The sequence below is a fragment of the Hemicordylus capensis genome, chromosome 5 (assembly GCF_027244095.1).
Source record: "Hemicordylus capensis ecotype Gifberg chromosome 5, rHemCap1.1.pri, whole genome shotgun sequence".
In the NCBI taxonomy this organism is placed as follows: domain Eukaryota; kingdom Metazoa; phylum Chordata; class Lepidosauria; order Squamata; family Cordylidae; genus Hemicordylus; species Hemicordylus capensis.
In genome coordinates, this window is record NC_069661.1 from 136,138,899 (window position 1) to 136,166,735 (window position 27,837).

General features: G+C 44.2%; 1 protein-coding gene across 2 annotated transcripts; it reads right to left on the reverse strand.

Annotated features, from left to right (window-relative positions):
* Positions 1 to 211: 211 nt before the first annotated feature.
* TSPO (translocator protein) lies at positions 212 to 27,630 on the reverse strand. Of its 2 annotated transcripts, XM_053256651.1 has the most exons (5): positions 27,083 to 27,630; positions 25,982 to 26,007; positions 9,197 to 9,392; positions 1,773 to 1,911; positions 212 to 578 (listed from the first exon to the last, which is right to left on the reverse strand). In XM_053256651.1, exons 1-5 carry the CDS (start codon positions 27,193 to 27,195, stop codon positions 405 to 407), a joined length of 648 nt encoding a protein of 215 aa, XP_053112626.1. In that variant the 5' UTR covers positions 27,196 to 27,630; the 3' UTR covers positions 212 to 404. The 2 variants fall into 2 exon arrangements, with proteins under 2 accessions (XP_053112626.1, XP_053112627.1); XM_053256652.1 differs by lacking the exons at positions 25,982 to 26,007; positions 27,083 to 27,630 and adding an exon at positions 26,497 to 26,644.
* Between the last annotated feature and the right edge of the window lie 207 nt (positions 27,631 to 27,837).

The window sequence follows — 27,837 nt, forward strand, 5'->3', positions numbered from 1 at the left end:
ATGGAATCAAGTCCACACATCAAACTCTGAATTGTCATGCAATGAGCAAACAAGCAATGGGACACACAGGCCAAAACATCTTTAAAGCAAACTCTGACAGTGTACATTGCTGAGTATGTATCCTGTTCCCCTGATTAAAGCCATGTGAACCTGTGGTGCAAGTAGTGCTTACATACAGCTACAGGTATACTGTTAATAAACACAGAATTCCTGTCTTTTACTTAATTTTACTGCAGTTTTATTTAGCATGTCAACATGATTATTTTACATTTATCTGAAACCCATATGGTTTAAGCAACAGGATGATGGGATTGTAATCTGACTGAGAAAAAAATTATTTTTATTTTTAAAAAATAATCCTGTTTTGGTGTTGCCATACATTCCTCTAGAAAACTATGAACACATTATAGACATTTCTTATTACGATTGTCCTTCCAGATGCGATAATTGAGCACAGAGGCAAAAGTAAGCCAAGCTAAGTAAGGGTACATCAAATATGCTGCTGTTTTGTTGACATGATACCAGACTGCTGTAGTAGCTGTTGCTGCTCCTGTGGTAAGTAACAAAGTAACCAGGCCCTGAAACAAAGGAGTTTAGAATGCAATATTAATAAAACTTCAGAGCAGATAAACTTAAGAGCAAAAATCTGCTATTTCAATACTCCCTTGGTGGATAAAATATCTTCATGCCTATTAAGCTGCATTCAGCCAATAAATCCATTAGTTCTTTTACAAAGGACAAAGCAAACATTCATAGACTAACTGAAGCAAAAAGGTCACATTTGCACCTACTGGTGATAAGTAGAACTGCACTAATTTTGGCTTTGCTTGCTACCAAGCCATCATTTGTTCAGTACTGCCCCCAGTCAGCTGCACATGCTAGAGAATAGGGATGTGCAAACAGGTTCGACCTTGAATTTGTTCGAGGTCAAACCAGTTCAGTTAGACCATTCGGGGTCGAACTGAAACCCCCCCCCCCCAATTCGGTCTGACCTCGGATCGACACCCTCCCGACGGTTCGGAGGGTTTGCAGGGTTTTTTTTAAATTCAAAAAAATTATTATTTTTTACCTCTAGCCCCTTCAGGGGGCTTCCTAAAGGCTGGGGGGAGGTCCATGAAGGTTCCCCCTCCCCCTGCTGGGCTCGGTAATCACCGCTGCGGCCCGCATTTGGCTGAACGGGTCGTGGCAGTGATTACCAAGGGCAAGAGGTAAAATAAAAAAATAAGTGTCTGTGTGTGTGTGTGTGTGTGTGTGTGTGTGTGTGTGTGTGTGTACACACACACGACCCCCCCCCGACCAAACTGAACCAAGTGGGTCGAAGGGGGACTGGACCAAACTGGTCAGGTTTGAGTGCATTTTGCACTCGAACCAAACTGAACCAGCTGGTTCCGTGCACACCCCTACCAGAGAATGAAGCAGGAGTGGGGGCGGGGGCTGTCTTTCATTTTGCACTAGTGTTTGAAGCAGGCAGAAGAAGCGTATTACGTACAATACTAAATGATTGCCACGAGTTCAGCATCACAACATGAAAAATCTCTAAGCAGAAGTGCTTCTGTTTACAGTAAACAGAACATATCAGAACAAATTGGGTGACAGTAAAAGCCAACACGCTTGGTGTGAGTGTGCTCCCTGAAACATGCCTTAAAATGTCCTGCAATGCACAGAGGTTCTTTGGCGGATAAAAGATAGTGGGGAGAATAAAGGTTTGGAAAAATTACTGTTCTGAACTACATGGCCAGTGACCAATACAATAAAGACATTCAAATACTTACCCATCCCATTTTGTGATTTCCAAAAAAAATGGGAGTCCATGACCAGTTTAATGCTAGCTGTCCTGCATACAGTCCAAGTGGAACCATGGATTTTTCATTGAAGCCTCCCAATTCCCTCCATACTAGGTAAGAACCGTATCTTAAGAAAGGAAAACAGAAAGACTTGCTTCACAGAAATGGAACTAAGCAAAAGGCAAAGTTGATTTGATTTAAATCAAATTGAATTAAATTGCTTCTCAGTAGTACTCAGTTTTAATCATTTAAATCACTAGTCAGGAAGATTCTATTTAACAATTTTCTAGTAAAAGTACATTCTTGTCTAATGTAATCTTAATACATATTCAGAGATAGATGTAAGTTTCATTTTTAGAAGATGTATAACTGCACATTATACATCAATTCTGAATTTTTTTCAGATTAATTTTCAACAAAAAATGGGATAAGTATTTCTTTTTATTATCTTCAAAGGAACACTTTGAAAATGCTGTTTCACTCAGGCAACTAGGACTTGCATTTCTTTGTTGCACTATTTGCATTTTGCGTGCATGCCTGTCTTACCCACAAATATAGGAACTTCATTATAATATTTCCAAATGGGGTCTCTTTTACAGCCTGCTGCCATGATAGGCATTTCCCTTCTACAATAAAAGATACACTTGGAAAAGTTTCCCCAGGACTGCATGAATATGTTCTGTCCCCTACCCTGTCCCTTGCATTTATATTCAGACTCCTCCTCCTTGCTCAGATCTACTCCATCCCCCCAAATCCTCTATTCCTTCACTGACCTTTAGGCTCCTTCAGAAGTCTCACTGTACCCATGAGTGGCAGGACGAAGGGGGAAGGAGTCCTGCCCCCACTGTGTCACTCATTCTTGTGTCCCATGGCTCCAACAGGGCTTGTCTGAAGTGGGAAAAGCCCTCTCCATGATGGCAGGCGGACCTGTGATTGCAAGGGTGAACTCTCACAATTATGGGCTTCTCTACAATCACAGAGAGTGCTTTTCCCTTGTCATTCAAGCCTTGGAGCTGTGAGTGATGGGGCACAGGGATGAGTGATGCAGTGGGGGCAGGATTTCCTACCCCTTTGTCCATCACTCACAGGTACAGCAAACCTTCAAACTAACATCTGAAGGAACCTTTTGTCTTTGCACTTTTGGTGGGGGGGAGGCAAGGGCTTAACTGGTGTGTGTGGGTGGGTGTGGGTGTTTTGCATGTACACCACCTACGGAATATGATTGGTCAGGTTTGTTAACAGCAGCATATGGGGATGAGAGAACATGTTTATAGAAGAAAATTAGAAATGATTAATACTCATGATGATATCTTTGACCTAGGTTCTTTTTTAAAAATGAACTGTTCTTTTAAAAATTAAGATTTGATTTAAATTTTAAAAATCCATTTTAAAAAATTGACTTGTATCAACTCTGGCAAGAGGGCTTTAAAAACAATTACATGTTATGCAGAAACCTCAAGAACTGAGAGTTCCTTTAAATATTTGCATTTCTTGCCTAAGTTTTGACTCATAAGGGAACACTGGAGTCATATTCTCCACAGAAAGGAGGTATACATCTTTTACTTACAGTGTTCCATTATTAAAACTATACAGTTCTAGGAACTTGATTCAATAATTCCAAATAATTTCTCCATCCATCCCAAAATAATTGGTTGGAGTGGGTCTTGTGGTAGCAAGCATGACTTGTCCCCTTAGCTAAGCAGGGTCTGCCCTGGTTGCATATGAATGGAAGACTAGAAGTGTTGAGAACTGTAAGATATTCCCCTTAGAGGATGGAGCTGCTCTGGGAAGAGCAGAAGGTTCCAAGTTCCCTCCCTGGCATCTCCAAGATAGGGCTGAGAGAGATTCCTGCCTGCAACCTTGGAGAAGCCGCTGCCAGTCTGTGAAGCTAGATAAACCAAAGGTCTGACTCTGTATATGGCAGCTTCCTATGTTCATAATGTCTTTCATAATTTGTGGCAACATAATTTTTTATCTGTTCAGATACGTTGCTCAAGCTTCCATTATGAATCATAACTTAAATTAGTATCCAAAATGTCCAAGGGTAATTAACAAGTAATAGCCTAAAATAGAGCTGCAATAAAATATGAATACTTTATCACACAAATCTATAACAACACAAAAATAGCCAATGTGCTAAATAGCCAAGAACTTATTAGATATAAAGAGAGCTCGTGGACCAAGTTGGATAAATTTATTGCAGATTTTCGAACCACTTTTAGTGATATTCAACTGATTTTGCTGGGGGATTTTAATGCGCGAGTGGGTCCAGATGATGCCACTACAATTGGGAAATATCATCATTTTCCACTTCTACCCCCAACTCCTTTTTCGCTTTTGGTTAGACAATCAAAAGACACTAGGTGTGATTTCTGAGGGTTTAATCTCTTGCTACTGGCCATGAAGGAGGACTTATGGCTGCTTAATGGCTCAGTTCCTTTGGATTTTCTGGCAGAATATACGCATTGGCCAAACCATCTTTAATTGATTATGTTGCCGTTTCCTCCAGTATGTTGTCCAGGGTTTTGAATTTCCAGATTATCCCCAGACTTGAAAGCGATCATCACCCTATGCTTTTGAAGTTGTGGTTGGGTGTTGGCTCAAGAGGTGCAGCTGGACCAGTGGTAGGAGATTTTAGGAACAGTAGTCACCAAAGATTGAGGTGGTCTGAGGAACTTGCCACACGAGTTGCTAATGTGCTTGGGTCAGCAGAGGCGTGTAGTTTACGGGAAGCAATTATAACAGGATCTATTGGCTCCCAGAGGTGTTCAATGTTAGATCATTTTTCTTCAGTCTTAGCACTGTTGTGCCCAGTTTTTGTCACCTCAGTATATCTAAGTAAAAATCAAATCACGCCAAGTCCTTTTCTCATTCCTGGTTTGATCGGGATTGCTGCATTGCCAAAAACAACACACTTAAGGCTTTTTTAACTTATAGAATAGCACCCTCTTTGGAAAACAGGCAAAGGGCGCTCTCGATGAAATCCGCCTATAAGAGGTTGCTTAGGGAGAAAGGTACAAGCTGTAAATAAGCCGTTAATAAAAACCAGCTTAATTTAATTGAGGCCGCTAAGTCTAACAAATCAGTCTAAGTTTTGGAGGCTTGTTTCACCTGCTCTGTCAAAAACACCTACACTTCCAGCTTCTGTGATTCCAGCTCAGGTTTGGGAACAACATTTCCTAAAGCTTTATAGTAAGGCTGATAATATGGTCTATAATGCTGAACAACTAAGTGGAGATACTCTTAGGTGGAACCCAGTCTCCTGTTCAGAGATTGAAAAACTTATTCAGAAATTTAGTAATGGCAAAGCCCCTGGCAGTGATAACATTTCTATTGAGGCTATCAGAGCGAATTTTAATTGGTGGGTCCCCGTTTTAGCCTCACTATTTACCTATATAGATACAACTGCTAAAATACCCAGCGATTTGGGCCTTGCTATAAGAATTCCTCTTTATAAAAAAGGTAGGCGTGAGGACCCAGCCAACTATCGTCCCATTAGCTTACTTAATGTTATTAGTAAAATTTACGTGAGGCATCTTTTGATAAAACTTCTAGACTGGATCGAGGCAAATAACATTTTAGCTATTGAGCAGGCAGGCTTTCGGGAGGGTTGTTCCACCACGGAACATGCTTTTACCCTTCAATTTCTGGCAGAGAAGTATTCTAGGTTCCCAGGTTCAGCACTTTATGTAGCATTCATTGATCTTAAAGCTGCATTTGATTCGGTTTCTAGAGAGAGACTGTGGTCTAGACTGGAAGCTCTTGGAATAGATAAAAGATTACTCAAACTTATTGTTAGTCTGCATATGCATACTTGTTTGAAAGTTCGCTATGGCCCAACTGGACAGTTAACATTGGAAATTCCAACTTTTAGAGGAGTACGTCAGGGCTGTATACTTGCTCCTACTTTGTTCAACATCTATGTTAATTCTGTGGTTACTTGTTTGTCCACCCTTTCTATTCATCCACCAAAGTTAGCAGATAGGCACATCTCCATATTATTACTGTATATGCAGATGATATGGCTATTATGTCGCAGACACCTATAGGCCTTAAGCGTGCCCTAAGACTGTTCTCATCGTTTTGTAACCAAGAGTCTATTGAAATAAATTATAGTAAGACTAAAGTCTTAGTGTTCGCCAAGCGAGCTAGGCGTTATAATTGGTCCATACAAGGACACAAGATTGAGCAGGTTAATTCCTTTAAATATCTAGGAATTATGTTTCACTCTGTTGGCTCTAGAAATGCCCATTTTAACTCCATCAGGCAGTCTGCTCAATTGGTTGTAAATAAGATCAAATCTTATCATTTTACATATGGTGCTGCTTTTATACCTGCGACAGTGAGACTTTATACAGCCAAAGTACTGCCTTTGCTCTTATATGGAGCCCAACTGGGACCTGCAAGTAATTTTGCCCTACTGGAGGCTATCCAGACTAAGTTTATTAGATGAATTTTGCAAGTACCGTTTTGTGCTCCGAATGCTGTCATCAGAAGATAAGTTGGGCTTATTAGGCTGGAATCCTTATACTGGTGCTGTATTTTTCGGTTTTGGTTAAAACAGTTTTGGACATGCGGGTTTAGCCTCTTTGGCTATGAATGATGGTTTTAATTCAAGCTGGAAACAAGCTGTATTGAGTAAATTTTCTTTTTTTGGCCTCTCTGTATAGGATTTGCATACTACAGGAATTGCGCAAGCCAGGAAGTTAGTTAAGCAACGTGTCCTGGATATAGAAGTTCAACAAGAAGGTGCATGGCTCAAGCAGGGTTTATACTTAGGGAGTCAAGCTATTAATCTTAAACCAGCTAAGTACTTTGATGTGGTGCTTGTCCCTAAATTTAGATGAGCCCTCACTTTAGCACGTTTAAATGTTCTTCCTACAGCAGTATTGGATGGCAGGTTTAAGGGAGATCCGCTATTTTTACGACTTTGCCCATGTGGCAAAGGGGTTATAAAATCCACCTCGCATGTTATTCTTTATTGTGATTTTTTTAGTGAACCCCGTTTAAGACTTATATCTCCTATGTTAGATCATTTGCCTGGCCGGTCCGATGAATTTTATTTAAATTATCTTTTAACTAATGTGGACACTGATATTACCTCTGTTATGGCCAGGTTTTGTTATATTATTTGTAAAATACATACTGGTTTATTGTAAATGTTTGCTGGTCAATGACCGAATAAACTTATATCTATCTGTTAAATATGACAAAAATACTAGTGCCTTCCTAAAGGCCTGTCTAAACAGCACAGTAAAGTTTTTCACCTGCCTCTGATTTTGGTCTGCTTCTTTAGGAAGGGAATTCCCACTAGGTTGCCACAATCAAGAAAGCTCTGCTATTAGAGTTGGTGCACAGAATGTTGAACTTGCATCAGGAAGATCTAGGTTTAGATTTCCACTCATCCATGATGCTTGCTAGGTGACCTTGGGCCTAACTTCTCTGACAAGATTGTGCAAGGATAAAAGTAGTTTCTTTGAGGAAGGTCATGATACAAATGTTATACGTTTTAAAAATACATCAAAACAAAAGATAGTTCATAAAGGAGGAATGCTTCCTAGTGATGCAACTTGTAATGCGTTTTTCTAAAATCTGAATCATTTGGTGCATTTGTAATTAGTTTGCTAAACAAAATCACCATTAAAAAGTGTTTCTGTGCTCTTCCACTAGATGGCACCTAAGCATACAAAAAAGCACCTTGATATCTGTTCCGTTCCAACAGGAAAGTTCTTTTTTCTCTGCAAGTTAGCTAGCATGTTTGTGCTCCTGGTAGAGGAAGCAAGTCATTGGCAGGATTCCAGACCCCTGTTTTAAATATGCTTGCTTGGGCATACAAATGCAGAAGGGCAGGGCTAATACCTGTGCAGCAAATCCCTAAGCAAGCTCTCACTTGTAAACCACATTGCAACTGTAGTTGCCTGTGTTAAGCAACTTTAAGGGTTACATTAAGAGTGTTAAGGGTTACAAATGGTGTAAGTAGGCAGACATGTATTGCTGCTTTACCATATTTTTGCACATATAACCCACACACTGATAGAACCTGCACCCTGGTAGTATTCCCCACACTGGCATAGGTTATCTACAAGCCAGCTCTGTGAGGAAACTGGAGGGGTGGGCTGTGGATGAAGGAAGCTGTCAGTTCTGGTGGTGAGTGAAGGAAATTAGGAGGGAGGGAGCATGCACTTGGGAAGTGGAAACCATAGCAGCAGCACCCCCCCTGGGGAGGGAGGACGGAGCAGGCAAATAAAAGTAGCCACAAGCTGCAGCCTCACTGTAGGAGAGAAAGAGAGTCAGCTGCATCTGACAATTGCTTGCAACAGTACTAGGGTTAACATGTCCCCCAGAATTTAGGGTAGCCCCCGGATTTTGGCTCCTCCATCCGGCTGCTAAATTCCACCCGGATTTACACGGATTTCCAATGAGTAGTAGCGTACCAGTACTGGGGCTATATAATTTGGGGTGTCATGGGGCTTATTTTGGGACATAAGCCCCCAGTTCCTTATTTCTAAGTGTTGCCTGGGACTATCACGTATCATGGCACATTGCATAAAATAATACTTTGTACCAGTAAGGATGCTGTGCATCTCAAAGGAGATAGTAATTTGGTCATGCGTATGATATGGAATATTCAAAGCTTAGAATCATGGAGTTGGTGGGGGTCCAAAGGTCATCTAGGCCAAGAAATCCAGACCTCACACATCGCCAACAGAGGCCCAGCCTCTGCTTGAAGACCTCCTGCAAGGAAAAGACAACCTCCCTCCACCTAGATAATTGGCTGCATTGTCAAACTGTACTTACAATTAAGATGTTTCTCCCAATACTCAGTTGAAACCTACACTGCTAAAACTTAAGCCCATTAGATCTAGCCCTGCACATGTGTGCCCATTAGTTCCAGCCAGCCCATGTGCAGATAAAACTTTACCCTTTTCTATGTGACAGCTTTCAGGTATTTGAAGAGTGCTATCATGTAACTCCTCAGTTTCATGGAGTTAACATGTTTAGTTGTGCTAAACATAACCAGTTCCTGCAACCATTCTACTCTGGGCTCATTTTTCATACCCTTTATCATCTTCCTTACCCTCTTCTGAAGCCTTTCCAAACCCTTGACTGTCTTTGGACCAATTCCAATCTGTCTACATTCTTCTTAAAGTGCAGTCCCCAGAACTGGGTAGAGTACTCCTTATGAGGTCTGACTAGTGTGGAATAAAGTTCAATGATTACTTCTTGAGATATAGAAACTGTGATTCTATTAATGCAGCCTAACAGTATATCTAGTAAAAGGTCCCGAATCAGGAGGATCCCCAGTGGGCAAGTTCAGGTTTCTTGGTGCACTTTTTTTTTTTTTTAAGCATAGTATACTTCCAGCACTTCCCAACCGAATGAGTTTAAAAAAAAAAAAATAGACAACCTACCCCATTGATGAATATAAAGTTCCCCAAACAGGTGCAAAAATCCTGTTAGGAGGACGCCAGGATGGTTTCTCCAGGGATTCATACCACGTAGGAATTTCTTTCTTTGTAATCCTAGCTCCCCAAATGCTTCCTGCATGGGGCAACAGCGTAAAACCAACAACTGGGGCCCAGGATAGTACTACTTCCATTGTGGATGCTGAAACACACACACACACACATATATTAGATGAGGGTTGTCCTTGTGAAGTACAGTTTCACTAATGCCAGAAAAACATTTTCGGGCAGTGGCGGGGGAGAGACTTAAAGCTCTTATCCGTGTGAGTAAAAAGACCAATCTCCCTGCCCACCGCCCACACCAGGCTATAAGTAATCCTCCTGTGATCACAGACATTGCTCCCGTTATATAGGCTCTCTTCCCTCTGGTGGCAACTTGTGGGAGCCAGACAGACATTTCTCTGCCCTGGTGCTACTGGTTTCCCTTTAGAGTTTTATTTGAAGGTCACTTAATTTTGTTTGAATGGAGGAAAATGCATTTTTAAACAAGAATACCAAATGCAAAGGGCATACTGAGGAAAATGTGTAAGTTTCCCCAGGGACATCTAGCCCTATTAACAAAAATAATGCTGGACTAAGTAGAGCTTTGCTCCCATTCAACAGGGCTGCTTTTACACACCACACAAGGTGCACCAACAGAGGAGTTTCCCATGCAGCTGGCTGCAAGTTTAGCAGAAGACTGGAAGCACAGGAATGAGTTCAGCAAGAGAAAGAAAGAAAAGCTGGGTTATACTATGGAGTCAACTGTGCTTACTCTACAAATTTGCTGTTTAAGATAACAGAGATCAGCACCATGCCTATATATCTGTCTGATATGCTGAATCAATGTGTGTGACATCAGATGTTCAATCCAGAAATCCTGGCTGAGTCAGTGTCCAGTGGAGAATTCTAACTCGAGTCAGTTTCTTGAACATGATATTGGAAACAATACTTCAGGAAGAATGGAAAGCAGCTGATTCTATCAACATTGTAGATTAAAAGGCTCTCCTTGAAAGTTATGCGATGGCACAAAAGTGGAGAAGACAAATTAACAATCATCATTCCTGTATAGTCTGTTCTCTGGTATAGTTCAGAACTTTTGAGAGTCATTTCACACATGCATGCACGATCCTTTTCATTCGATTATGCCTAGATTAATTGTAACTATATGTGGGAACCGATTCCACTGAAGAGTACTTTATGTTTATCTGTCATACCTTATTCACACATGCAAATCACAGTTGGATGCTTTTTCACATATTCACATTCATTGGGTAAGTGCAACACAACTTGATGTGAATATGTGAACAAGCCTAGATAGGGGCATTTTAGAAACAATAAATCAGATCAAATGAGGCTATTTTGTAAGGGTGGAGGGAAGAAAATACAATTCTCGGCTGCTGAGAAGAGATGTAAAGCAGAAATAACATAATGAGAACAGGGAGGAGGAAGATTAGAAGGTGAAGAGAGAAAAATGAAGGGGTGATGCAATATTGGAGGACAAAGGAACCTTATAAGTAGCCAGTTCTGACTCAGTCTATTCCTGGAAACTCCCCACCCCCATATTTTTCAAAATATCAAGTCATTAAATCTACAGGGTTGCTTTCGATACAATCCTGGAGGGAGACTGATGCAGATTTCTGGAGACTCCAGACCAATGGAGGACTGGCATCAGATCGATTGGGGGTATGACACAGGAAGGGGCTGGGGAAACCTTGTTAGTTGCTCAAAAACACATTTTTATGCGCAACAAGGTAAATACAGCTCAAAGTTCACATGTACCTTCTCAAACTTCTGAAATTCATTTGTCACAAAAAAACAACTTTATTAGAACACTAGAAGCCACCTAATGGCACAGCGGGGAAATGACTTGACTAGCAAGCCAGAGGTTGCCAGTTCGAATCCCTGCTGGTACATTTCCCAGACTATGGGAAACACCTATATTTGGCAGCAGCAATATAGGAAGATGCTAAAAGGCATCATTTCATACTGGCAATGGATGAAAGGCATCATTTCATACTGAAAGGCATCATCTTATACTCTTGTATTCTACCAAAGACAAACAGAGGGCTGTGTGGTTGCTAGGAATCGACGTAGACTCGACAGCACACTTTACCTTTTACTATGAGTAGCATTGTCACCATTTAAACAAAAACAAAAATGCTGACTATTGCTGTGCCTTTAAGAGCAGCTAAAAAAAAAAGTAGCATGTGAAGGCTTTTCAAGGTAATGGTGGAACAAGTCTAACCAGCTCAGTTTCTTCATGCCAGACTTTGCAAAGGACAAAAAATAAATAAAAGGGTGAAGGGAGTTTTGAAGTCCTTTCCAAAGACCCCGCAGAAAATAAGTATAAAGCACCAAGTCCATTTAGGGCCTCCATTACCCTAATGAAATGAACTTCCCTCTAGCAGGGCTTCACTTTTTCTAGCAGGGCTTCTGAGCCTTTAATACTGGCAAAATAGGCAGTTTTGCCAGGCAAAACAGCAAAACATCTATAGAGAAAAGACACAAAAAGATGACTGACTGATTGTTAACTCTCTCTCTATAGAGGGGGGAGAGTTATAGATATATGCAACATGCAACAATACCTTTTATTCAAAAGGAAAAGGATGAATGTGTGATCTGCATTGAAAACATTGAGGTACAACAAATCTCTCAAGACAAATTTGCAGGAGCATTGGTACTCACCGTGAAGGCTTCTTCTGGCTGCTGTTGTAGAGGACAACTCCCTGGGTTATCATCCCATGCTGGCTCCAGGGCAGGGCGTATGCAAATTAGTAAGCTATAAAAGGAGCCGGATGGTAACCCCACCCAGTTCTTGTAGTCAGCCAAGCTTCGAATGGAAGGAAACCTCAGTAACACACATATATGAGTAGAAAAGGCAAGTAAATGGAAACAGGTAAAAAACAGCAGGAAGATAGAGAAGCATCCCCCCCGGAATCTGGGACCGCATAGGGCAGGTCGAGTTGTCCTCTACAACAGCACGCAGAAGAAGCCTTCACGGTGAGTACCAATGCTCCATTCTCGGCTGCTGTGTGAGGACAACTCCCTGGGGACATACCAAAGTCAGGTGACCCAGGGTGGGGGTCCCAGGCTACTGAGGGGGAAGGATGTGTTGCAGAACTCTTCTGCCAAAGGCAGCCTGAGCAGAGGGTGTATAGTGTCCATCTTGTAGTGTCTGGTGAAGGTGGACGGAGACGCCCATGTGGCCACTCTGCAGATCTCCTCCCATGGGGCATTGGTGGAGAACGCTGCTGAAGTGGAGGCCGCTCTGGTTGAGTGTGCTGTGATTCGCATGGGAAGAGGCAAGTGTTGGGTCTCATATGCCAAGGAGATGCAGGCTCTGATCCAATGACTGAGGAGACCTTTTGGCCCATGGAGGCCGGTAGGAAGGAAACAAATAAGGAGTCTGTCGTCCTGAAGGAGACGGTTCTTTTAAGGTAGATCTTCAAGCAGCGGCGAACGTCCAGCTTATGCCACTCCTTTTCTCTGGGGTGAATAGGCTTGGGACAGAAGGAGGGGAGGACCAGGTTTTGAGACCTGTGAAAAATGGAGGCGACCTCAGGCAGAATGGAAGGTTACTGAATCAGCCGAGAATATACAGAACCTGGGATTGGAGGACAATGAAGCTAATTCTGAAATCCTTCTGGCTGAGGTGACGGCCACCAGGAAGGCCAACTTCAGGGAAAGGATGCGTAAGGAAATTGACTTAATCGGTTCAAATGGAGGCTTGTGAAGGACCTGCAAGACTTTGTGGAGGTCCCACGTAGGGAACCTATGTACTACGGGAGGAGATGTTAGTGATACTCCATGAAGGAAACGCTTTAGGTGGGCATGAGACAAGAGAGACTTGCCCTTGAATGGTAGCAGGAGAGGAGCCAAGGCCGCAGCGTGCCGCTTGATGGTATTGGCCTTAAGGCCCTTTTCAAGGCCGTCCTGTAGGAATTGTAGGAATACAGGCCGTCCTGTAGGAATACTGTCAAACAAGCCATAAAAGGGAAGAAGACTTCCTTCCGAAATTGGAAGGCCTGTCCAAATGAAGAGAACAGAAAGGAACACAAACTCTGGCAAAAGAAATGCAAGGTGACAATAAGGGAGGCAAAAAGAGAGTTTGAGGAACATTTAGCCAAAAGTATCAAGGGGAATAACAAAAACTTCTTTAAGTACATCAGAAGCAGGAAACCTGCCAGGGAGGCGGTTGGGCCATTAAACAATGAGGGAGTGAAAGGGATTATTAAGGAGGATATGGAGGTTGCAGAGAAACTGAATGAGTTCTTGCGTCTGTCTTCACGGCAGAGGATACTAAGCATATGCCTGTTCCTGAACCAGGCTTTTTAGGGATGGAGGCTAGAGAGCTGAGTCAGATAGAAGTGACAAGGGATGATGTTCTAAACTGTCTGGAAAAACTGAAAGCTAACAAATCACCAGGGCCGGATGGCATCCATCCAAGAGTCCTCAAAGAACTCCAATGTGAAATTGCCGACCTTCTTGCTAAAATATTTAACTTATCCCTGAAATCGGGCTCTGTACCAGAGGACTGGAGAGTAGCAAATGTAACACCGATTTTCAAAAAGGGATCCAGGGGCAATCCGGGAAATTACAGGCCGGTTAGCCTAACGTCCATTCCGGGCAAATTGATGGAAAGCATCCTCAAGGATAAAATTGTAAAGCACCTAGAAGAACAGGCCCTGTTGGGAGTGAGCCAGCATGGCTTCCGCAAAGGTAAATCTTGCCTCACCAACCTTTTGGACTTCTTTGAGAGTGTCAACGAGTGTGTGGATCAAGGTGATCCAGTTGACATAGTCTACCTGGACTTCCAAAAAGCTTTTGACAAAGTTCCTCATCAAAGACTCCTGAGGAACCTTAGTGGTCATGGGATAAGGGGACAAGTACATGTGTGGATTGCTAACTGGTTGAAAGACAGGAAACAGAGGGTAGGTATAAATGGAGAGTTTTCACAATGGAGGGAAGTAAGAAGTGGGGTCCCCCAGGGATCTGTACTGGGACCGGTGCTTTTTAATTTATTCATAAATGATCTAGAAGCAGGGGTAAGCAGCGATGTGGCCAAATTTGCAGATGATACCAAACTCTTCCGGGTAGTGAAATCCGAAACGGAATGTGAGCAGCTCCAAAAGGATCTCTCCAAACTGGGGGAGTGGGCGACAAAATGGCAAATGCAGTTCAATGTTAGCAAGTGTAAAGTGATGCACATTGGGACAAAAAACCCCAACTTCAAGTATACGCTGATGGGATCCGAGCTGTCGGTGACGGACCAGGAGAGGGATCTTGGGGTTGTGGTTGACAGCTCGTTGAAAGTGTCGACTCAATGTGTGGCAGCTGTGAAAAAGGCAAATTCCATGCTAGGAATCATTAGAAAGGGGATTGAAAATAAAACGGCTAACATTATAATGCCCTTATACAAAACTATGGTGCGACCAAACTTGGAGTACTGCGTACAATTCTGGTCACCACATCTTAAAAAGGACATTGTTGAACTGGAGAAGGTACAGAAAAGGGCAACCAAGATGATCAGGGGCCTAGAGCACCTTTCTTATGAGGCAAGACTACAACACCTGGGGCTTTTTAGTTTAGAAAAAAGACGTCTGCGGGGAGACATGACAGAGGTCTATAAAATCATGCATGGCATGGAGAAAGTGGAGAGAGAGAGAGAGATTCTTTTCCCTCTCACACAACACTAGAACCAGGGGTCACTCCATGAAATTGATTGCCAGGAGGTCTAGGACCAACAAACGGAAGTACTTTTTCACACAACGCGTGATCCACTTGTGGATCTCTCTGCCACAGGATGTGGTGACAGCCAACAACCTGGATGGCTTTAAGAGGGGTTTGGATGACTTCATGGAGGAGAGGTCTATCAATGGCTACTAGTCAGAGGGCTGTGGGCCACCTCCAGCCTCAAGGGCAGGGTGCCTCTGAGTACCAGTTGCAGGGGAGTAATGGCAGGAGAGAGGGCACGCCAGCGGCATCTGGTGGGCCACTGTGTGAAACAGGATGCTGGACTAGATGGGCCGTGGGCCTGATCCAGCAGGGCTGTTCTTATGTTCTTAATCGTAGCAGTTCAGGTAGGGAACATGCCCTCGGAGTCAAGTGCCTGTTTCTGCACCATCTGAGGAAAACTCTCCAAGTGCACTGGTATATGCGGTGAGTGGAAGAGCGCCTGGAGGCCATCAGGGTGTCTAGAATGCTCTGGGAGTAACCGAAGCCCCCTAGCAGTTCCCGTTCAAGTGCCAGGCGGCAAGCTGGAACCAGGCGGGATCCGGATGGAGTACTGGGCCCTGCGAGAGCAGGTCTGCAGAGACGGGGAGAAGAACTGGAGGCCCGGTTGCGAGGTTCAGGATATCTGGGAACCACAGCCTGCGGGGCCAATGGGGGGCCACTAGAATCACTCTGGCCCCCAGGAGCTGAATGCGCCTGAGAAGTGTGGCCAGAAGCGGACCTGGGGGGAAGGCGTAGAGGAGGGTCCTTGGTCAGGGAGCCGTCATGGCGTCTGTCTGTTATGCCTGTGGGCACTGGAACCGACTGAAGAACTGTGGAAGGTGGGTGTTGCTGGGAGTGGCAAACAAGTCGACTTCAGGGGCTCCCAGTTTTCTGGACAGGAATAGGAAGGCTCTGTGGCTCAGAGCCCACTCAGCTGGGTGGATGTCTTGCCGGCTCAGCCAGTCCGCTTGTACATTCAGCTCGCCCTTCAGGTGGACTGCTGATAGGGAGGACACAGGTGGGATTCAGCCCACTGAAGAAGCAGAACTGCCTCCTGATGGAGGGAGCGAGACCTGGTGCCGCCTTGCCGGTTGATGTGTGCTTTCGCCGTCATGTTGTCTGTCTGGAACAGGACATTCTTGCCCCTCACCACAGGTAAGAAGGCTCGAAGGGCCAAACGAATCGCACGCAGCTCCATCCAATTCATGCTGTGGCCCGACTCCTCAGGGGTCCACTTGCCCTGAGCTGACTGAGAAAGGCAGTGAGCTCCCCATCCCCAAAGGCTTGCGTCCATAGTGATGAGAATCCGAGGGGGGTCCAGAAAGGGCTTGCTGGTTTCTCTTGCAGAGCCACCAGCAGAGCGAAGAGCGAACTTCTGGAGTCAATTGAACCCTCCTGGATGACTTGGAGGCAATGTCCTCCTGGAAGGGGAGGAGGAACCACTGGAGGCAACGAAGATGGAACCTCGCCCAGGGGACAGAGTCGATGGAGGAAACCAGGAGACCCAATAACTGAGCCAGATGAAGGACGCAAGGCCTGCTGGTCGACAGGGCCTTCGATGTCATGGACCAAATCTTGAGTCTGCGTTCCTCTGGAAGAAACAATCGGTTCTTTTGGGTGTCCAGGACTACTCCTAAGTGTTGGAGACTGAAAATGGGAGATAGGTGGCTCTTGGCGTGGTTGACCTGGAAGCCGTGGGTCGTTAGGGCCTCTAGGGTGATCTGGACGTCCCGCTCTGCTTGGTCTCATGACAGTATGAGCAAGTCGTCCAAATATGCAAAGAGGCGGACCTTTTGCAGGCAGATGTAGGCTACTAGAGGGGCCGGCACCTTTGTGAATGCCCTTGGGGCCGAGGAAAGGCCGAATGGGAGGGCTCGATACTGAAAATGCGCTCCCCTGTAACAGAACCTGAGGAGATGACGGGATAGAGGGTGAATAGGAACGTGCAGATAGGCCTCTGTCAGATCCACTGATGCCATCAGGTCCCCATGCTGTAGGCCTTCCGCGATGGAGCGGAGAGCCTCCATACGGAACCTGCACTTGCGTACCCACCAGTTTAAGGATTTTAGATCGAGGACTGCCCAGTAGGTGCCATCCCGCTTGGGCACGGTGAATAAGATTGAATAAAGCCCTTGATGGTGCTCTGGAGGGGGAACCGGTTCTATGGCTGTGATGGCTAACAGGTGGTCTATGGCCTGTTGAAGGATTCTGTGTCTTGTGCTGGATCGAGATGTTGGAGTGGGAAGAAACCTGTCTGGTGGGCGGCCTGACAAATCTATTAAATATCCCTCTAAAACTGTTTTCAGGACCCATTTGTTTGTGGTAGACACCTCCCAGGCATGGTAAAAGTGGGAGACGTGACCGCCTATCTTTAAAGAGTCACTGTGATTGACGTGGCTTAAACTGCTGACTTGGCTGGGCTCTTGAATTGGACTTGGCCGGGAAGTTTCCCTTTGGCCAATTGGGGCGTCTAAACCTGTTGTCTCGCTCCCGGGGGCGAAAGGAGTGGTGAAAGGAACGAAATTGGTGCTGTTGAGGCTGGCCTCTATGAAAAGGGCGACGGTTGTCCCTCCTGGCTGTGCTGGGAAGGGTCATCTTTCTATCCTTGGTTTCAATGAGGATGTTCTTAAGGGCTTCATCCCCGAAAAGCTTAGTGGCCGAGAAGGGGACTGCTGCCAAGTTGGCTTTTGATGATGCATCAACCTGCCAGTGGCGGAGCCAAAGGGTTCACCTAGCAATAACATTAGTAGCTGTAGCCCGGGCCCCGAAACGTACTGCATCCAGGGTGGTGTCAGCAATGTAGGCTTGTGCTTTCTGGAGCTTTAGGGCAATCTGGCGGGACCTGGCTGGATCTGGGGGAGGAGATTGAAGCAACTCATCGGTCCAGAGCAGTGCTGCCCGAGAAATGATAGAGAGAGAGATACAATCGTTATTTCTCTTTAACTGTACTTCGATTCTCTTTTCGGCAGGGTCCTTCAGCGTTGACTCTCCATCTCGTGGGAGGGCCGCCCGAGAGGTCAGGGCTGCGACATGAGCATCTACCGAAGGCATTTGGAGCTGTGCAGCTGCTGGGGGGATGAACACGTAGTGCTTGTTAGCTAAGGAAGAGACCTTCTTCTGAACCGCTGGTGCTTGCCACTCCTGCTGGAGAACCTCCGAAAAGGTATTTGGCAAGGGAAACAGGAGCTCTGGTGAAGAATATGTAGGTAATACCAGAGATTCCTTGGAGGGAATAGCCCCAGATTGCAAACCCTCAATAGTGAGACCCAAGGTGCGCATGGCCTTAACAAACAACATGGAAAAGTCGTCAGATGGGAAAAGGCACTTAAACTGGGGGGGGGGATTCCCCCCATCCCCGTCTGTCCATCAGACCACTGGAGAAGAAGGAAATGGAGTCATAGCAAAGCATGCTAAGCTGCAACTGCTTTGGGGCTTCCAGCCACAAAATTAGCACTAATACTGTGCCTGAAAAGCTCATTCTGGTTTACATTTTATCTAACCATGTTATGTAGTTATTTAAGTGACCCACACATTGGTCAGACAGAGATCAGTGTTTTTTGTTTTGTTTTTAAATGCCAGAGCTAAAGCATATCTGGAAACAAAACTCTCTGATTTGAAAGCCCTTCCTTCCCCTTGATGTTTTGAGGACTCAGCAGTTACTCAGTGGTGAGAGAAATGCACACTGCTCCTGCTTAGGAGACTTGTCATACCTTTCAGGATAAAGTCTTAGCACTGAAAGCAGATGGCAAGAATGAGCCATGGCACTAGGGATGTGCAAACCAGCTGAACCTCAAGCCAGTTTGCAATCGAACTGGTCTGGCTGGAGGGGCTCAGGGCCAGTTCAGGGGCTCTAGAGTTATAATAATAATATTTTTTGAAACAACTCACCACCTCTGGGGTGTGTGTCTCACCTTGGCGGGGGGGGGGTCATGACCCAGCTACGCATGCATGGCAGCCTCAAAAAACAGCCACTGCCATGGCAGAAAGGGCCATAATGTCCCCAAAATGGGCCAAAACAGCCCTTTGGAGACTGGGGAGACCCCTTCAGAGACCAGGAGGTCAGCAGGGGGGAGGGGGAACTGCCAGATTTTTTTAAAAAATTATCTATTACTCTCGAACTGGCTCAAATTCAGACTCAAACCGAACAAACTGGTTTTGTGCACACCCCTACCTGGCACAAATATTTCTTCTTTAAAAAAAAAAAAAAGCTTTGGGAGAACCATTAGAAACTCTTCAGTTGTCAGGCATGCTGCCATCTTTTCTTCAAGTTGCATTGTACCTTCATTCACTGAGGGTATCCAGCCCTCAATGCACAGCTGTAGGTTCTTCGAATATGGAAGTTCATTCATGTGTTAATTTTAAAAATAAATCTGAGTTCAGACCCCCTCAAATGCAGGATACAGATAGGAACTGTACATGTACCAAACATGACAGCTGATATCACAGAGCCATAACTCTGCACCCTGGACCTGCTGTGACTCATAAGGCAGCCCTGACACAGTTGAGAATGGGAGGTAGCACAAGCAGCCGTAGTGAACTTTCGTCTGTGGCTTGTCTGGATGGGGGAGGAAAATTATTTGGAGCATGGAATGTTGGAGTAAGAGGGAGGTGGAGAATGCTTGGAGGTCAGAATGCTTGGAGAAATGACCATTGGGATTTTGTAGGACTGAGATTTGGGATAAGGGTGGAGGGTGGTTTAGATCCTTATGTTAGGTAAGGTTAGAAACATGTAAGAAGCTATGCCATAAGATAAAAGGTAATGTACAGTAGTCCCTCATCAACTGCAAGGGTTCAATTCCTGGAAACCCTCACGGTTGGCGAATTTGCAGTTGGAGAGCCATGGAAAGCAATGGCAAACAGGGGGTTAGGGGAATCACAGTCGTAAAAACACTGCAAAAAAAATTAAAATAGATAAAATTGTCCCCCTTACCCCGGAAATCACCCACCCAAAAGCAGTGTGTGTTTTTTTTAAACTCGCCAAACCGTGGATACTCAGGTGACGGTTGGCAAGGGTAGTCACAATTTCCCTGTCTTGGATACTCACATCTGCAACTGGGGAAAACCACAATAGGTGAGGAATGACAATATAACACACACATCCGAAGACACTTTGAATGTTTTCCTTGTTTTGTTCACAATAAAATGAAGTAAATCATGGTGTGCTCTCCAAAGACCCACATATTTTCAAGGTTTGAACACCTACCCTGAAACCTGGAGCAAGCACAGATGGGCTGTGACACAGCGCTCCTGTAGTTTTCTCCACTGTCGTGTTATTTCCGCAGTAAGCACTTGTTTCCCTATATGTGAGCAGTCACACAGTGTTTTAAAGATGTATAACATAAGCAAGGCTAGTGTGACTGACACTATAGTATTGCAGTGAACATTAAAAATAATATATCTGAAGCAAAATGCTAATACTATCTGTCCACCATGCCATACCAACCCCCTCCCCTTTCTTTTTCATTCTCTCTTTTTTTTTTTCAGATGCACATTTAAAGGTCTATCATTCATTTGAAAGGAAAGAGGGTCAAAGAAGCTGTTCCCTGCAGTAAAGATCCCCACTCCTTCAATTTGATCTGAACAATTGGCAGTGGTTTAGCAACAGCACTTTTAATGGAATCCTTTCATTGCTCCTAAAAACTTTCCCAATTTCATCTCTCCCACTGAAATAAATGGTACTGAAAATGATGGATGATACTCATTATGCCCAGACCCTGGCCCAGCTAGAAGTACTTTCATGTCAGAAGCAGGCTTTGGGGTGCGTATCCTCAAGCTGGATGGCAAAATGTGTGTACAGTTCCCCTATCTGATCCAACAGTCTGTGGCATCACAGCCAAAAGGATTAGTCAGTCAGTTTTGTGGGAAAGTAAATGGGTGGGATTTAGGCCTGCCCTGCTTCTCCTCTGCTGCCAAACAGGTAGATTGTGAGCTCTTTGGGGACAGGGATCCTTCTTATTTATTATTTCTCTATGTAAACCGCTTTGGAAACTTCTGTTGAAAAGCAGCATTTAAATATTTGTAGGAGGAGGAGTAGGTAACTTGCAGGTTTGCTGACCAGTGTTCAAATCCCCACTCAGCCTCTTGCTGGGGCATTTTCCAGATTACATGCCGAGTACCCCTCCATTTTGCCTATGTTACCATCAATGTCATTGCATTGTCAGCAGGGTACCGTTCATATTTCACATGCCCTATTTCGGATTTTAATGTTTCATTATGGCCCTATAAGTGTTCCAGGAAAGTACCTGTATTTTTCCATTGTAGGAAGGCTTGTCACGTACTTTACACATTGCACCATTTTTTTGTGAACAGTTATTTTCATTTCATTATAGCGAGTAGTAAATCCACCAACTCATCTCTATATAGGCTTCTTTCCCCCTCCCCACCACCTCACTGTGACTGACCTCCCTCTGAACTCCCCCAAACCACCACACACACACACACACACACCATCACTGCAAATGGAATGTGGAGGAGGAAGGAGGGGAAGAGACTATCCAAGGAAGGCTCCTCAATGCCCTTCCCCAGCTTGAGGGCTTGATCCCCTCCCACACAAAAAGGCTCAGCACCCAAAGATGATTCTGTCCATTGTCACCTCTCCAAGGGTGGTTGGAGCTTGTTGGAGAGGAGATCATGGCTGGTTGGAGAGGAGATTGGGCTGGAGAGATATTCTTTCCCACCACAGCCAATATACTGCCTATGGAGATTAGTAGGTTATACATCTCCCAACCAAAGCTTGATACATCCTGCAAAGTGTTACCAGCATTTGAATGATGTTGCTTGTGTCTTAACAGTAATCAGATGTGTAGAATTAAGCATCTTTCCCCATCATTTTACCTCTAAACCAGGAACAGTTTCAGCTCCTTCATTTGTGCATGCCAGACTGTTATGGAAATCACTGGAGCAGGAGGGCCATTTGGCTGGTTGGTTTAAATAGCACCTCTGCTATATGTAGGGAGGAATTTAATTTTTCTCAGGCTTACTGGGAAAAGTGGTGTGGAAAATGTCTCATTCCATTTTCTCTACTGTAATTTGAACCCTCTTCCTAATACCTTTGTAAACTAGGACAGAGGTTGTATAAGTAATTACAATCCTTGTGCAACCTGCCTGACAGTAACAGAAACAGAAAATCAACCTCCAGAATAAGAGACGTGCTTCGTGCACATTATCAGACAAGAGTAAAGTTTGCAAGACCTTTCCCTTCACATTGATGGACCCTGTGAAATCTGACTGGTTTTGTAATGCTAGTAATGCAAAATAGTTATATAAGCTCTCAGGGCTATCCCCCCCTTTTAACAACATAACATTACTATTGAATTGCAGCCATATTATTCCTCAGAAGCCAATCACTCCCTCTTAGCCTTACAGAATTGTTGTGAGGATAAAATAGGGTGAAAGGGAATCTTACACACTGCCTGGAGCTCCTTGGAAGAAGGAAAGGCAGGACAGAAGTGTAAAGAATAAATACAATTAAATTTTCAGAAGTTAGCAAATGACTAGTGAAAAGTCCTGCTAAGTCTGGAGATACAGTAATGGGAAAAGCTTTAGCTGCTTACTTTCTCTGTCAAGTTGCTGTTGAAAGCATAGTAACTGTAGAAAAATACCACTCTCTTTGCTCCTATTAAGTTGCATACATTAGGTTTATTCTAATTATATATGAGTGAAAACTATACCTTCTCTAAATTGCTGTACTGGGATATATAAGTTCACTCTCCAAGTCCTGAGCACAGGAATGACTCCAAGTGGTAGCAGATGATCCCAAAAAAGTATTTCCCACTCCCCCATCCAGCTGTTTGGAACCGTGCACCAAAGTATCGAACAATACAGTAATGGTATATTATGGCCCTATAGCTTAAATTGTTTTTTAAAGCCTCATTCACTCACACCTCTATCTCAGAACAAGTAGCAGAAGTCATTGCATCCAAATAAGCAGGAAGGATACTCCTCCAGCTTCCCAGAAGCCAAGTCAACTCCTTATTTTCCTTGCTGGCCAGGAACTGGTCTCACTGGGTGAGACTATGTGTGCAGTTGGTCTGATGCTGACCTCTCTCCGTTTCATTAAAATATCAGTCTGTCTTTCTTGTCACATGGTTTTGAACAGGAAGAGAAAATTAGCCTGGAAAGCAGACTGAAAGGTTTGGACTATTTTCAATATTTTCAAACTTATTCAGACCCATGTTCTGAATAAGTTTGAAAATATCAAGCACGCTTCATTCATAAGGTAAATAAACTAACAACATTAATTACCTTACCACAAGTATTTAATGTATAGCAAAATCCTCACTCTTCAAATCATGTTCTTTGCCACCCCTTTGCTTCCCCAACCTAGTAGTACTAGTATTAGTAGTTATTATTATTATTACATTTCTATCCCGCTCTTCCTCCAAGGAGCCCAGAGCAGTGTACTACATACTTGAGTTTCTCTTTCACATCAACCCTGTGAAGGCGGTTAGGCTGAGAGAGAAGCGACTGGCCCAGAGTCACCCAGCTAGTTTCATGGCTGAATGGGGATTTGAACTCGGGTCTCCCCGGTCCTAGTCCAGCACTCTAACCACTACACCACGCTGGAGTCACCCCACCTGTGACTCTGCCTGCCTTCCCTTCACATTTGTCTTTATTCACATCCATGTTTTATCAGAAAAGGGCAATCTTAACTCCCTTTAACTGTTTTATTTATTGGGAATGCCCCTTTAGTTAAGGTGAATAGTAGCAAATAAAGGGTTCTGCAATTATAAGCCTCAAGACTGTATTTCAGATAGATAGATAGATAGATAGATAGATAGATAGATAGATAGATAGATCTGTTGAGCTAATGACTGCTAGATAAGGTCTACAAATGTGCCCAATTTCAAAGCAATCTGATAAAAACTGCCACAAGTACAGCATAATAAGTGCAGAAAATTGACAAACTGACCAGTGACAATATAGAAAAACCTTGTGTCTATATTGTTATACAGGTGCATCACATTTCTTTCAAGTTTGGTAAAAATGATTGGTGTACTCTATTCAGTCTTACCTAGAAAGGGTGTGTTTTAGTGTCTTGGTGAAATTTTGAGCAGTGGTTCAAAACTTATTAAGGATTCCCTTCCCCATTAAAGTCTATGAAAGTTGTGGTGAATTTATACACAGTGTGGCTGGTTTGACAATGAAATCAGAACGCTGAAACTTTTGTCAGTACTCTGACATCAGCAGCGGGGAGTCAATTAGTGGATTCTTTTGCAAGTACAATGCCTATTCCATTAGTTATGGGATTTGAGCTTTCACAGAATGGTGGTGGTGGGGAGACATGGAATGAACAGGTGTGGAAAGCCAGGTGGGTTGTTAGTAGTAATGTGGAAGGAAACAGGGGTGGTTTGGGGGTGTATGGAATGGTTTTGAACATGTCCACACTCACAGAAACACACACACACTCATACATGCAAAACAGAAAAGCAATCACAAGCACAAATATGCATACAACACAGACACGCACACACCCCAAACACATGTACATGCCAACACACACATGCACATACAGGCAAGCAGCCCAGGCAAGAAAGGTGCACCAGTGGGCCAACCCCACCGCCTGGGCCTAGAAGGTCCCCTATTGTATGTGAGAGTACACGTTCTTACTCTGGATCTGGGACTGCAACACAACAGGACTTCCTCTAGCAATACAGTCAGGCTCAGATGCTTCATGAGGTAGTACAGGGCCACAGTTCATCATCATGTGGTAGTACAGGACCATCTTTGCAGGAGCCAAGCACTCTATCCTCCCCATCTTGATTTTGGCCTCAAAGAACAAGGAAAAGTGTGGATGCATGGAGGGCAAGTTATGGCATGTCTATTAAGACATTAGCCTTAGGTTCCAGTTTCCCAGCTTTGTGAAGCATGAGCCAAAATGAGAGAGCCTTAACTACGGGTGTTTTTGTTTTTTTTAAAAACCATCAGATTAATCCTTTAGGCCAAGCATGAAAAGGTGGCAGTCCTTCAAATAAGCAAAACCACTCCTGCCTCTTTAATAGCCTAATATTCAGCCAATGAAGATTCTCCCATCACTTTTATCTCCAGACCAGGAAAAACATCAGCAAGAGACTTTACACACAGGGCTTCTGCCCTTTGAGAGAGAGTGTGTGCGTTCACACACCAGCCAAACTTACCCTGAACTCCTGACAAGATCCTTGGACCCACTCCACACACAAGTTGGGCTTTGTGATGCGAATTCTAGCTTATCTTGAGGTATTTCCAGATTTTTAAAATGCTGGTTTTAAGCTACTTTTTCTGAAAATGCTGGAGCAAACATGGAGAGGGGCTGATGTACAATCATTAACATGATAGGAGGCATGGTCTCTTCAGAAATGCAGATCTATCTCTGCAGGGAACTCTCTCTCTCTCCCCACTCCCATTGGCTAGGAAGGAAAACACCTGCCATGTGTACTTGCAAAAATGAAAGCCAAAAGCAGAGGGGAGGAGCTGCTTCCCCCAATGCCCCGAGTGTACTTCGAAGTGGCTTCACTCAACATTTACCCCAAAAGCTGAAGCCAAGTGTGAATAATCTCCTGTTGAATTTATTCAAACTGGACTGCTGTTAAAAGCACAGGAGAAGGTACAGGGATGGAGTGGAAGAGGGTGAGATCCCTACAAACAAGTCCTATGGAGAGGAGGATCCTTTATCAAAGGATACCAAAACAGATGATAACAGAGTGGTAATAAGCCCATGCAAATGAATTTAGAATGAGGTTTCACAGTCTCCAACACAAACTCATGCTAACTGTATTACAAAAAAATGCTTCAGGGTAGCATGGAAGCTTCCACAAACACACCATTCTAGTTGTTTAAACAAGCTCAGCATGTCAAAATCAGTACCTGTTGTACAAGTTAGATTCCATCTCTCTTCAGAAACAAACTGAGGCAGTTTAAAGATTCATCCACACCTCATTGTTCATAAAGTCTGTTTTAAGCCCTTTCAGCACTGACACAGAGATTAGTGTTGCTCCTCTTTAACATGCAGAAATTCAGCCTTCTCAACCTATAGATGTAGTCTTTTGGGGAACTCACCTCTTGCATTTCTGCTTGACACGCAGCTATTTGAGACACAAGAGTCCTGCCATTACAAAGCTAGCAAAAGATGCAGGTTCATAACACATGAGCCGCCTTAACCAGACTCTGGCACTCCCCATGGAATGCTGTGGGGAATTTCAAAAGGAGCTCCGAAGAGGACTCAGCTTCTCTTAAAGGTAAAGTGTGCCCTCAAGTCAGTGTCGACTCCTGGTGACCACAGAGCCCTGTGGTTTTTCTTTTGCCATTGCCATCTCTCACGTAGTATGAGATGATGCCTTTCAGCATTTTCCTATATTGTTGCTGCCCGATATAGTTTCCTATAGTCTACATACCAGCAGGGATTCAAACCGGCAACCTAATATTTTTTAAAACTCCCTTCAGCAGAGTTCCTTGAGGTGGTGGGGGACCGGGGGGTGGGGTTGAGGGGGTGCCAGGCTGAACTGGCCAGGTCAGGTTCGAGTCTGGTCAGACTCGAACCAAACCGGGCCAGCCGGTTCCATGCACATCCCTACCAGTGGTTAGGAATCCCATGTCTTTGTCCCAGCTTCCTGAAGGAAAGAGGCTGTGCTTGCCAAGCACTCCAGTTCTCATCCTTGCAGGCCTGCCAGCATGTTCTGCTGCCACAGGTGGTACCATTTTCTCCATTCCTCACTTGCTTTTGCATGGAATGGAATGGAAGCAACCAAATCAAATCTCTCATGAGGTTACAAATCACAAGATGCTGGCTACAATTATTTTAGCTGCAGGATCCAGACAACTTTTAGCTGTTACTAGGTTACTAAGCTGGCACAGGTAAAACAATTTCTCTAGCAACAAGGTCACCAAGATGTCTATTCCTATGCTATGGCCCAAAGAGGATGATTTCCCCCACCACCCCTAACCCCTGCTGTTGAATCAAGCAGTTGAAGTGGGTTCCCTTTCTCCTTCTTCTGCAATTGTTGACTAATATTGCTCAATTCCCTTGGGAAGTTACACATTGCCTTCCCATTGCTTTGAAAACTGAATGATAAAAACAAAAAATCTGTGTCATTCTCAAAGACTTTGTACCAAATGCAAATCGGATGAAAAAAGTGATTACAAAGGAGTTAGATTGATTACCTCTTGTTGGTGGTGCTGGTGCTGCTGTTCAAAGAGGAAAGGGAAGAAAATTGAAACAGTGGCAAGTAGTTCAGAGAAATGGGAGGAGCGGAGCCTGGTGAGCCGAGCGTCATTCCTACAAGCAGCGCGAGTAGCCGCTTGGTTATAGGCTCTGCGTTTGGAATCGGGGTGGAGTTGCTGTTAACTGTTGCACCCGTGTTTATCCGTGCAGGGGTGGCACGAACGTTTCCATATCAGTTCAGTTTCGATCACACATCCCTTGAGAGGAGAGTCTTTTGCTATTGCTAGGATTGTGTGGGCTGACCACGGGAAGCGGAAAAGCTTCATTCTTTGCTCCTGTTTTAAAGCCTGGTGCGAGAAGTCATTTTCCTTCTGTTTGTGTTACAACTGGGTTCACTATTAAACGCCTAAAAGAGACTTTTATTAAAGCAGATTATTTACTAGAAAGCTTTCGGAGAGGAGAAGTGGGGGCTGTTGCCAGAAAAGCAAGGAGCAAGCCTGGCGTTTAGCCTGTTTTCAGCGAGCCCTGTTAGCCCTTCTCCCTAGGAGTGAGGGAGATAATGAAATAGGGAGGGGTGGAGCTGAGGGGTGGGTTCTTTGAAACCATCCGCTCAACTATAGCTACACTACACCCCTCCTGCCCGCTTTGTTTTCAGAGGGTTTTACTTTAGATATACATTTTGTTACCAAGGGAAAGATAGAGTTTGCTCCTGGTTATCGCTGGAGTCAATTCGGACTCCTCACCTCGTCCCTGT

Bases quoted from the DNA above. Each gene is read 5' to 3' on its own strand.
- TSPO (XM_053256651.1), bottom strand. From the start codon at position 27,195: ATGACGCTCGGCTCACCAGGCTCCGCTCCTCCCATTTCTCTGAACTAC. The intron at 9,393-25,981 runs GTGAGTTCCCCA...TGTGTGTTTCAG, and splicing joins GTCAAGCAGAAATGCAAGAG to CATCCACAATGGAAGTAGTA. The intron at 1,912-9,196 runs GTAGGTTGTCTA...TCCTTTCTTAAG, and splicing joins ACTTTATATTCATCAATGGG to ATACGGTTCTTACCTAGTAT.